General features: G+C 42.3%; 1 protein-coding gene across 6 annotated transcripts in view; it reads left to right on the top strand.

Moving 5' to 3' along the window:
- MYNN (myoneurin) overlaps positions 1-12,381 on the top strand; it is a 237,253-nt gene that overhangs the window by 215,195 nt on the left and 9,677 nt on the right. For all 6 annotated transcript variants that reach the window (XM_069213201.1, XM_069213202.1, XM_069213199.1 and 3 more), the window contains one exon: positions 3,749-3,835. In XM_069213201.1, the coding sequence (XP_069069302.1) occupies positions 3,749-3,835 (87 nt within the window). The remainder of the gene's footprint in view (positions 1-3,748; positions 3,836-12,381) is intronic.

The following is a 12,381-nucleotide window of genomic DNA, read 5'->3' as shown; positions in this document are numbered from 1 at the left end:
GTTGGACGTACTCAATAGAAAACCCAGAAAATATATCAGTTTTCTATCATGGAATAATCTCTGTTGTTCAAATGGTGAATGGTATTACATTTTGGGAGCAGATGATATTGTATTTTGTAATAGTAATATATTTCCAAATTAGGGTTTCTACTTTTTCCAGCTTTTCATGCCTAAAAATGACAGACTGAAATTGTAATGAGGAAGAGATATTGGGTAGTAAACAGACCACCCAAGCTTGTTGGGATGAAAACATTTGAAGGATGTTAGTGTTACTGTAATTGGGGCCAAGATGCATCCTTTCTCATGAGTGATCGGAAGATAGTTCTGAATGACTGAGTAAACTAATAGCAGTTGTTATAATTGGGTCCACGATGCGCCCTTTCTTGTGTTAGGGCTTGGAGGACAACTGAGAATTATTTTCTAAACTAAGAGGGCTGCTGAATTTGCTGAAGAGTTTTGCATTTATTTTGTCCCAATCGTTGCTTAGATTATCTATGAATATGTTGTTGGGTGATTAAGGTATACCAAGCAAGATATAGTATTCCAGGTACTCAATAAAGTTGTTTTTCAGTTTTGGTGGATGATATATGAAATGTAGATAGGTTGTGTTTTTGACAATGAAAGAGGGATAGCAGCTGAACTCACAAGTGGAGTAGGTCATGATTAGGAGCAGTTTTCATTTAACTGTCCCTAGTTTTCATTGATGTTCTTCTCAGAGAATGTGTTATCTTTAGAGCATTACGGAATCAATTATTCATTGAGGATGTGGGTTCAACCAGTATTCGGTAATGCTGATTAAGTATAGCCTAATTAAGGCCATGGCATCATGATGGGCATTCACAGTAATGACATTGTAAAGTATGCATAATAAAGCAGATTTAGGTAGCTCAGGAAGAGGAAATAGGCATGCTGGAGAATGTTGTGTATTTGTGTAATGGCATCTGGGGCCATATTAAAGAAAGTACCCTGAAGCACAGCTGCCCCTCAGGGTCCTTCGGCGGTATTTGAAAAATACTGTTCTGTACTTGTAGGTAACACACAGTCAGTAGGAAGAGGGAGTGGTCGTCAGTGTGGGCCCTGATGCATGTAAGCTTGCTCAGCTTTACTATGTAATTTAAGAGTTGGGCGAATAGTGAGTAAGATCATTTGGATTTTTCGAGTATTGGGGTATCTTTCATAGACTCACATGCTTGAATCATTCCCTGTTTTCAAAATGGGAGTCCCACAATATCTCAGTATAATATCCACAGTATATATCCGTATAATAGGCTTTAAAGGGAATGCCTTTCTATGCCTACGCCTCCTGAACAGGTGTTACCGTATCTGCTATCGCTATCCAAATCTGATCTAACACATTCATCTGTCAAAGTGCATTTGGTTGCTGTTTCCAGGTATAGGCGAACTTTGGGGATCTCCTTCCTTGTGGTCGCACAGATTAATCATCAAATTCCTTAAAGGGCTTTTCAGAGCATATCCTCTAATAATGTCACCGCCTCCTGCATGGCAACTTAACATCGTATTATTTCAATTGATGAGAAGTCAATTTGAACCGGTTCACAAGGCTGAAATAAAGTTCCTTACCTGGAAGGTGGCTTTGTTTCTTGCCCTTCCCTCTGCCCGGAGAGTAAGTGAACTACAAGGGTTCACTATAAAACTACCTTTCTTACAATTCAAAGATACCGTGGTAATCCTACAAACTAATCTCAAGTTTATACCAAAGATTCAGTTTGATTTTCATCTAAATCAACCGGTTATGCTTAACTTTCTTCCCAAGTCCTCCAAACACCAGCGAAACAAAGTCTTCATACTCTTGATATCAAGAGATGTTTAAAATTTTACTTACATCGAACAAAATATATTCATATTGCTGATCAACTGTTTGTGGCCTATGGTCACAACAATAAAGGTGGACCAGTCTCCAAATGCACCATAGCAAGATGAATTTCATTGGCCATTCAGTTCTGCCACTCTAAGGTGGGCAGGCCTTTAAGACAAAAGATTAGAGCACATTCTGCAAGAGCAGTTGCCACAACAGTGGCCTTGTTTGCTGGGGGTGTCCATTGAAAATATATGCCGTGCTGCAACCCGGAAGAGCAAGCACACTTTCACCCAGCAGTACTGTCTGGATGCAGCACCAAACACCGATACAGCTGTCAGTCAAGCATTACTTTGGCATCTTTTCCAATAAGGCGAGCCTTTTTTTTACAAATATTACCTATAATAGTGTGCCCGCCATCCGCTATCATGTACATGTGTATTTGATTGATATATACTACATTGCTAACTATTCTGATTCAAGCATGTGAATCTATGAAAGATACCCCAATACTGGAGAAAGAATTTGTTACTTACCTGTAACTCCTGTTCTCCAGTATTGGTATCTTTCAAAGATTCACATGCGACCCACCCTCCTCCCCTGACAGGCTCTCCTTCTTGGCCAGTGAGGTTTACCCCACTAGTGCTTGGAAAATCTGAGGGAGTATGCCTCTGTTGTGAGTGTTCTGATGGTGCTGTCGCCTGGTTGGTCATTGGTCAACTTTGGTCCTTTTTAAAAAAACAAAAAAAGTAGACTATTAAGCTGAACTTTGCATTCCCTTTACAGCCCATTATACTGATATATACTGCTTACTATGATACCATGGTATTCCCATTTCGACAACAGGGAATGATTCAAGCATGTGAATCTATGAAGGATACCAATACTGGAGAACAGGAGTTTACAGTAAGTAACAAATTATTTCCTGTTGATGTTTGCAGGGTAATTGTGTTTTCGTTTGTGTTTTTTTTTTTTTTTACAATCACAGCTGTTAAAGTGAGTCTGTGAGAACGTGCCCTGTATACTGAGGCGGAATGGAGGTTGATTGAAGTAAGAAATTGTGGATAGTCCACTGTGGCATTGGATTTATTGCAGTAGCAGTATGGGAGTGTACACAACATACATGCCAGATAAACTGATCTAAGTTGTGGCGGTTTGGTCCAATCAAGATACATTTCCCAACCTATGCTGATTTTGTGCCAAAGGTATTGGAGTTTCTAAACCATAATCAGTTGTATTTTTCATGCTGTAATTTTGTACTTTCTCGAATACCTTCCAGTACAGCAACCTGTTTTACCATGAATTAGTGCAGCTCATTGCTTGCTTCCAGTGTCTGCAGCAACCTCCCAACATTGTATACTATGTGTAGATAATATCTGCACCACAATCAGGACATTTCTTGACATATGTGTCTCGCGTTGCACACTGTAAATAGCCCTAACCTTGCAGTCACAGACAGCACTCTGAGCAAGTGATCTATTTAGTACCCTTTAAAGTCTGCACCATTTTAAATACCCTTAACACAAGTACCAAACTTCAGTTTAAAGGTAATGAATTTCTTGATCTCAGCGAACCGTATTTGTATGTGGATAAAAATGATGACCTTCCCATTTCCCAGTAAAAGAGACCCCACCGTCCAAGAGCGTGCTGTGGTATAGAAGAGATGTTGAAAATATTTATGATACCCTACAGAGATGACTAGCTCTCAGTATTTACACTGATAACCCTTTCAAATAATTTTAGATGAGATGCTGAAAATATTTATGATGCTCTGTAGAGATGACTTTAATGATTAGCTCTCCGGTATTAACACTGACAACTCTTTCAAATGCTTTTAGGTGAAATGCTGAAATTATTAATGATGCTCTAAAAAGATGACTTTAACGATGAGATCTCCAATATTGACATCGACCACTCTTTCGAATGTTTTAGGTGAAAGGCCATTCGTCTGTGAGTTATGTGGAAATTCCTACACAGATGTAAAGAGTTTAAAGAAGCACAAAGCAAAGATTCACAATGGTCAGTATCAGAATTGAAGCAAACATGTCAAATACTTATGTGCAGCAAATGAGTTGGTTGCAAGTGTAATTGGTTGGTTGCTTATTTTTCCCTTTCTTTTACACTGTGGCATGTATTTTGCAGCAACTTTAATGTGTTTTATCACAAATATTTATTTAGATAATTGATATAGTTGAATGGGTTATAGGACTAAAGGTGTATAGATTGTGTAAGTGATCACAATAGGTACAGAAAGGAGAGAAAAACAACAGTAGCAGTGAGTGCAGCCAGGTGTGCAATGGGTAGAGGATGGTTGAAACTAATCCAGTGTTAATCAGTAATTATGGTTCACTATTCCAAGGGTTGATTGAACAACTCACTTTTCAAGAGTTTAATGTACATGGTTCGCTGCTGCGATCAGAGGAGAGAGTCACAGCACTTACAAAGCGTCTACCACACAGACAGGAGTTTCGTGGCACTGGTCCTACCAAATTCCTGCTTAAATAAACAAGTCTTTAGCTTTTTTTGCGAAAGATTAATAGAGAAGCAGGAAACCGGATGTCCCAAGGCACTGGATTGATAAAAAATGGCCCTGCTCTTAGAAGCAGCAGCATCATCCACCAGAGGTAAGGTAGTGGGGTGCACCTGTCTTTCTTGATTTTTGCTGTGAAAAGATAGAGGTGAATACTTGCCATTTGATTTTGGAAATTAATTAGCAGGGAGGTTACTGGTTTAGATATTCGTAAACCCACTGGAAGATAAGGAGAAATTAGCCCTAGCTGGAAGCTATTAAAACGTTTCAAGTACAAGAGAAGTATGGTGCCCCATGTATGTGTTTAGCGGTTGCAAACTCTGTGAATTGCAAAATACCTTTCTAATTGTATCAGAACTGTTTTATGAGTTGGTTTGATTGTGGTGAGTGACAGCACTTATAAAGTTCTTGCCAACAGAAACCAGGGTCTCCTAGCACTGGTCGTACGGCCCAGATGTACTGAACTGAGAACCACTGTAAGACTGGAAAATTGCCTCAGAAGAATAATGTATTCTAAATTAGGATTAAAGATTCACCAAATATGGTTCAAAGAAACCTTCAGGGCTTGATTTTAGTAAGACTTTCTAAGCAATGATGCCCCTGGAGTAAAGATCCTTATTAAGGAAATGCTTGTCAAAACTGTTTAGGATTTTTAGAATGCAGAGCAAAGGTTGATGAAGACTCTTAATATGTGTGGCTCTTTGTGCAGGAATTAATGTAGTGCAGACCTAGCGACTATTCAAAAGACTGCCATACAGTGGTGGTGACACTTGCCCAAAATGTCAGAGGTGTGAGCCTTGACCCCTTACTCCAGGTGATAAAGGCTAAAGGCACTCCCACCCTGTCGAACAGAAGTGAAATCAATCTGGGCATTGAGGCCCCCCCCCCTGCTGGACATGATTTCTACCAACATCTGCAAAGCTGTATGGTCTGCCAAAGCGAGCATCACTAGTGCAAGTGAGACTTGAGGTCAATCTAACAAAGCAATCATTGGCTAGAAGCAGCGCCTTTCTAACTTTTTGCCACAGGCTCAGACTCGTCCCACCAGATTCTATAAACGGTCTACTCTGACGAGACGTAGAAAGCTCGTGATCCTTCTTCAAGGGCCATCTCCAGAATAAGCTAAAAGACCTTTTGCTCACTGAAGACTGGGAAAAACATTTCCACAATCAGCATTCAAAAAAACTTGCAGTGTCTACAGCGAAAAGGCTATCAAGGCTGTGTGACTTAGTAACATTGAGTAAGAGATCGCACACTTGGGCAGTGATCAACTCTTACACCCCTTGGATCCAGCAGAAATACATTGCATGCACTTGCATGTTGTGGCTCAGAGTCAGATTTGTAGTTCTCAGATTGAGATAGTGGTACCTGGAAGGCCAACACCTGATATGGTAGATATCCACAGCGCAATGTGCCGCCTTTGTGGCCTGGGAGAATAAACCATCATTCATATTCTCTGCATCTGCCCCACCCTGTTTCACCTGAGAAATGTTTTCCTTCACAAAGAGTTTGTATACTCCGGAACTCGCACTTGCCGCTGTGGTGAATCCATTGAATACTACTCTAAATATTAAAACAATTACATTCCTACAGGCGGCAGTGACAAAATTGGGGCCTGCTTGGACCATTGACAATCTGTGGCTGAGGGTCTTAAACTTGCTGCAATATGTAAAAGCTGTTGTCACACATCTGAAAGCTCCCAGGGATATTAAACGGCTGCTGTTGCAGCACGCACAGACTGCAACCATCAGCGTGAGCTTGCAGAGGCCACTGCACAGCAGCTATTCAACTCATTTGAAGCGCCTTTTGGATCCATCAGTCTATGCTCGTGCCACCCTTTGCACTTTGTTTGCCTGCCTAAACAGGATCACTATGTGGAATCTATCACTCAAAGCCACTGGGTTCGCCTGGCTGTTGTTCATGCTTGTGTGATTCCTTACACTGACCATGCTGGCAAACACAAATGAATAATTTGCAGCAAGCTCTGATTCACTAGATGGCACACCCTGAGGCTCACATGTGTCTGTTTTGAATAGATAAACATTGAAAATTTTATGGTGGGACAGATTAATATTGTCACCCTGTCCTGTCCTGCAGAGAGAACATCTTCTCCTTGGAAGCCCTTTAGGTAAATTTTATTGCGTTACCCATCGTACTCCATGTAAATATTTTTAATTGCCTTGATCTATATCAACGATCCTAACCCTATTCTGTTTAAGGTTTAAATCATTTTCATGGGGTCCTGGTGGAACATTTTTTGATACTAAAAAGCATTGTGCACTTTATTCTGCTTTTGTATAAGTTTTGAATAACTATAATAACATTTGTCTAACTGTGCAAGGCTGGGGAGAGATAGGAGGAGAACAGAGGGGTTGAGGTGATAAGAGATGATATGTGGATTAGGAGATTTCCAAAACAGGTGCACCATCAAGCATGTAACAAATGGTTTAGGTCTTGCTTGAAGAAGATTGCCTTTTTTCTTGAAGTGCACGAGCGAGTCAGGTTGACAGAACTCCTTGAGGTAGATTTTCATAAACTAAAATGTACCAATGAAATGCTTGGCTGCTCTGCTTCTTGACTTCTCTTTTGCCTGTTTTTTAAATCTCTGATTTAAGATTACTGCTGTCAGTACTCCTTAGCCCACCAGTGACCTTGAGCTTGCTTGGTGGATATAGTGGAGTGCTCAAGTGTTCTTCTATATTGGTGAAACTATACACATTTTAGGTGATTCAGGCTGGTAAAGGAATTCAATGGAGTTCTTTGAAGGTGAGCGAGATTCTGTCAAACTTACATAGACCTCTGTTCTTTAGTTACTACAGTATTGGAACTTTCATAGATTCACATGCTTGAATCATTCCCCGTCGTCAAGATGGGAGTCCCGGTGTATTACAATAGCAATGTTATGATAACTAAAGTGCATACCATCTCAAAGCCCATTACATTAGCAGTCTATCCTTGCCTTTTTGAGGAAAAAGAGCCAAACCAGGTTTCAGCCAATCAGGCTACCCCTTCCCCTTGAACACTCCTGTGAGAAGCTCCAGTGCCTCAGATTTCCTACCGCACATCGTGCTAGGGAGTCTCCACTGAGTTCTGCTCAGTCACATCTTTCTGGAATTTATTCTAGTATTTTTTCTCCTCAGAAATTGCTGTTTCTAGACAAAGATTTCCAGGTCTCGTCTTTAAACTGTTTTACACTCAATTTTTGTGAATTTTCAGCATGTCTGACAAGGAGAGGAGGAGTCTTTTCAGAGCCTGCAAGAGCTGTGGAAAAAAGAGGCTTCACTTTGAGGACCCTCACAAAGGCTGCATCTACTGCCTTGATCCATAACACTCTGCCAAGGATTGTAAGGTATGCAGAACCTTTTCTAATAAGCCCCTTAAAGACAGAGAGGGTAGGCTTCTTATCTGGCTCCAGAAGCTGAAAACAAGGAAGAATCCTGTTTCTGGTTCGGACAGTGAGGACTCTTCTATTTCCTCCAAGCAGGCTCACAATAGGGACAGATCACCTCAGACTGGTCAGAAGGAGGAACAACCTAACAAGGTGGCTAAAAAGACCAAACATGGGTCTCACAAAATGCACAGCTCTTCAAGTTCTCTTCACAAAAGGGCTGTAACATCACACAGGGAAAGTAGTGAATGTTCTTTCTCCTCAGTACGTAGTCCTAAAGTGTCTTCTGAGCCTCCTCTGCCACCTCCAACGTCTAAGCAATCTTTCAAAATGCCGTCTATGAAGACATCGCCGATGACTACATCAACGAGAACCGTCTGCACGGCATCGTCGACAACACCTACAACGACAACGGTTTATACGGTGTGCTCTGCTTCCAATGTCTAAATGACTACAACGCTGTCATCGACGGCCTCCTCCGTCAGGTCGTTGAAGCTAAAATTATTGGTTACTTCACCTCCAGCGTCAAGAACATCGTCAACTATGGCATCCTCGTCGACAACGACTGCTCTGTCGATGAGACACATACAATCGTCGTCACCGTGGACAACGACCGCATCAACGATACTGTCGACGGGCCCGTCAATGACTCTGTGGACGGTGGATATTTCAGGGAAACCAAGGAAGTTAAAATCCCTGACACCGTCGCGCACATCGCCCAGTAAAGTTTCACCTTTAATTCCTGTTCATCTTTTAGAGGGTGATGAAACTAATGAGGAAGGGCCATTTAGAGCACACACATATAAAGTGTCAGGATCTAGGAGACGATAACCAGTATGACCCTCAGTCCTTTTATTCTCCTGACGATCAATATTTGTATCAGGAACAAATCTTTCCTATGCCAGGATCTCTTATTTCAGACCTCCAATTAATGTTAGTGGACTATAGGGAAAGATTTCTACCAGTTGAATCGGAAGACCAGCAGACAATTATACCTTCACCGATACTACCTCCTTCTACGCCCGTTAGACCTTGGGTATTACCATTGGATGTGCCCCCACACACACCTCTTTCGGTTACACCACAAGACCCGTTAACGTCTGACGATGACAGGGAAGATGGAGGATTGACAGATCATATTACGGAATGGGATGACTATCAGATACCTTCACCATCTTCACCCTCTCCAGTCGCAGGCTCTCCACCAGGTGGCATTGGTGGATTTCACAGTCTGTTGGAACTGGCAGCGAAAAGGTTTGCACTACCTATGCCTACAAAGCAGATGGACTGCTTTCTCTAGGACTTTAAGGAGCCCTTTCAAAAAAGAGTAAACTCAATGCCCATAGTAGACTACATATCGAGCGAGGGTATTAAGGTCATGAAAAATCCCGCCACTGTTACCGCAGTCTTGCCCCGCTTGGTTAAGAAATATAAGGTGCCTGATGATGCCCCAGCGTGCCTGACTGGACATCCCAACCCTGATTCTGTTATTCCTCACGCGGCACAGCGCAAGTCTAGAAATCCTTTAGCTCCAATCTCTCTTCCACATGATAAAGAAGGGAGAAGGCTTGATAATATTGGAGGACCTTGATGTCCTCCCTTACAGTAAGGATGTCAAACCCATTAGCTATAATAGGAAGATATGACAGGCAGCTATGGGCTGACGTAGCTCCTTACATAGACGAACTTCCTGAGGAATCAAAAGCAGAAGCAATGAAGATAGTACAGGAAGAGGAAAAGGCTTCAGCGGAATTCATCGACTGTGCAATGGATATTGCTACTATGGCCTTTCGTCACCTATTGCGCAGCTATTTTAAGGAGACAGGGCTGGCTTCGCGCAACATCTTTTAGACCAGAAGTACAGAGCCAAATTCTTGACTTGCCTTTTGATGGGGAAGCTCTTTTCAGGAAACATGTCGATAAAGCTCTGCAAGCTATTAAGACGGATACGTACATGGCAAAGTCCCTTGGAACCCTGCAGTTCAGAAGGCAGCCCTTTCGGGGTGCCAGGGGAAGGGGATATCCATCCTACAGAGCGGGGTTCCAGAAGTATAAATATCCTTCTTACGTCTCAATATTCAATCCTTTCGAGTCTAGTATCTGCAAAGGCAACCTCCACAGGCAGCATATGCTAGAACCGCACATAAAACAAGAGCAGTACGACACACCAGAGAAACAGGTCGCAGGCAATGACTTCTCCCTTACTCCGGCTAATTATCCTTCTTCAAGTCTCATAATAGGAGGAAGGATTTCCCAATACCTGCACAATTGACAGATTATCACCTCCGACCGTTGGGTGTTAAACCTTATTCAGTTTGGCCATGCATTGGAGTTCATTCAAATTCCACCACCAAGACCCCCTCCTCCAGGCTCACTGAAGAACCTAAAACTCCTCAGAAAGGAAGTCCGGTCGATGCTCAAGAAAGGAGCTATAGAGAGGGTCCCGGCTCGGGACAGAAAAAAGGGGTTTTATTCTCGTTTCTTTCTTGTCCAGAAGAAGTGGAAAAATTGGCATCCAGTCCTGGATCCCAGTGACCTGAATACTTACCTCAAAAGGCAGTCATTCTGTATGATTACGTTGCAGGATATCCTTACCCTTCTCGATCCAGATTATATTTAAACCTTAGATCTTCAGGACGCATACTTCCATATTTCTATACATCAATCTCTCAGAAGATTCATCAGATTCGTAGTAGCCGGAGAGCATTTCCAGTTCAAGGTACTTCCTTTTGGCCTCAAATTGGCCCCTAGAATTTTCACCAAGTGCCTGGCTCCAGTAGTGGCTTTCCTCAGAAGGCACAAATTTCAAGTCTTTCCATATTTGGACGACTGGCTCGTCAAGGCAAGGTCCAGTTTGCAGACTCAGAAAGCGACAGAAGCTTGCTTAGACCTATTTGCCAGGCTAGGCCTAACTATCAATGGCAGCAAATCAGCTTTCCAACCCCGGAAAATAAGGGATTTCCTAGGTGCAGTTCTAGACACATCCAGTTCCAAAGTGGCTCCTACAAAGGAAAGACTGAAGAAGCTAATTTCTTTAGTCAGTCTTGTTAAAAAAACAAGAAAGTCTGTTTCAGTTCGCCTCTTCAAGTCCCTACTGAGAATGATGTCTTCCTGCATCCCACTTGTACCATTTTGTCGTCTCAGAATGTGTCCACTTCAAAAGCAGCTGGACAATCAGTGGACACAGTCCAAGGGATCTTTCAACAACATAATCAAGGTTACGAAACCAATGAAATCACATCTGTCTTGGTGGACCCAAGCATCCCACCTATCAGTAGGTCTTTCTTTTCTTCCACCTCTGGCCCCATAGGTGATCACAACGGATGCATCCCTGGAAGGATGGGGAGCCTTCCTTCAGGATTTAACAGTCAAAGGCATATGGGACTCTCATCAAACAATTTATCATATCAGTTGTCTGGAACTGAAGGCAGTTCACTTAGCGCTTCAAGCCTTTCTGCCAAAGATAAAGTATTCATTGGTACTCATACGTACAGACTACACCACAACGATGCACTATCTGAACAAGCAGGGGGGAACCAGATCCCTGCCTTTATCTTGAGAATCTCAACATATCTGGAACTGGTCCATCCTACATGGCGTGCATCTTCGAGCAGAAAACGTTCCAGGCACTCTGAACGTCATTGCAGACTCAGCAGACAGAAATATCCAGTCATGAATGGGAGCTAAATTAAAATGTGCTGGATCTCATCTTCTCTCAGTGGGACAAACCAAACCTCTATCTTTTTGCCACTCTCCAGAATGCAAAATGCCTGTATTATGCAAGCCGGGATCACCATTTGGGTTCTTGAGGGAATGCATTTTCAATAGCATGGTCAGGAATTTATGCTTACGCTTTTCCTTCTGTCAGAGAGGCGCAGTAACCTCTGCCAGTGATACCTGGCCTGTTAACAATGGACGATGGCCAGGTTCTTCACCCAGATCCAGTATCCCTTCATTTGACTGCCTGGCTCCTGAACAACATGAATTTGAGCATGTGAACATTCCTTCTGACTGTAGAGTCATTCTGGCTAGAGCGGCAGCTCATAGCACCATTTAATCATATCGACTTGAATGGAGAAGATTTTGCTTGTGGTGCAAACAAGCTCAGGTTTATCCTTTTTCCTCCTCGCCAGAGCAAGTTCTACCTTATCTCCATCTTTTAGCCAGACAAGGCTTGATAAATTCTTCAATTAGGGTCCACTTAGCTGCTATTTCACATTATAGGCTATCAGGAAATTCACCATCCTTGTGATCAACAACAATTATCAAGCAGTTCCTTAAAGGGCTTTTTCATTCTTTCCTGTCAGTCAGACCGCCATCGCCATCCTGGCTGCTCAATATAGTTTTGTCTCAATTGATGAAACATCCGTTTGAGCCCATTCATGGGGCAGATTTAAAGTTCTTGTCATGGAATGTTGCACTTCTTCTTCCCCTGACCTCAGCAAGAAGTGTTAGCGAAATTCAAACTTTCACGATCCAAAGCCCTTTCTTGCAGTTCAAAGACAATGTAGTCATATTGCGAACAAATCTAAAATGTATTCCCAAAGTTCCTTCTGACTTTCATATCAACCAGCCAGTTATTCTAAAGTCGTATTTTCCAATTCTGCAACTCCAGCGGAAAGATCCCTGCATTCCTTGGACGTCAAA

This window comes from Pleurodeles waltl, chromosome 11 (assembly GCF_031143425.1).
Source record: "Pleurodeles waltl isolate 20211129_DDA chromosome 11, aPleWal1.hap1.20221129, whole genome shotgun sequence".
Lineage (NCBI taxonomy): Eukaryota > Metazoa > Chordata > Amphibia > Caudata > Salamandridae > Pleurodeles > Pleurodeles waltl.
This window is presented reverse-complemented; position numbering and strand designations above follow the sequence as displayed.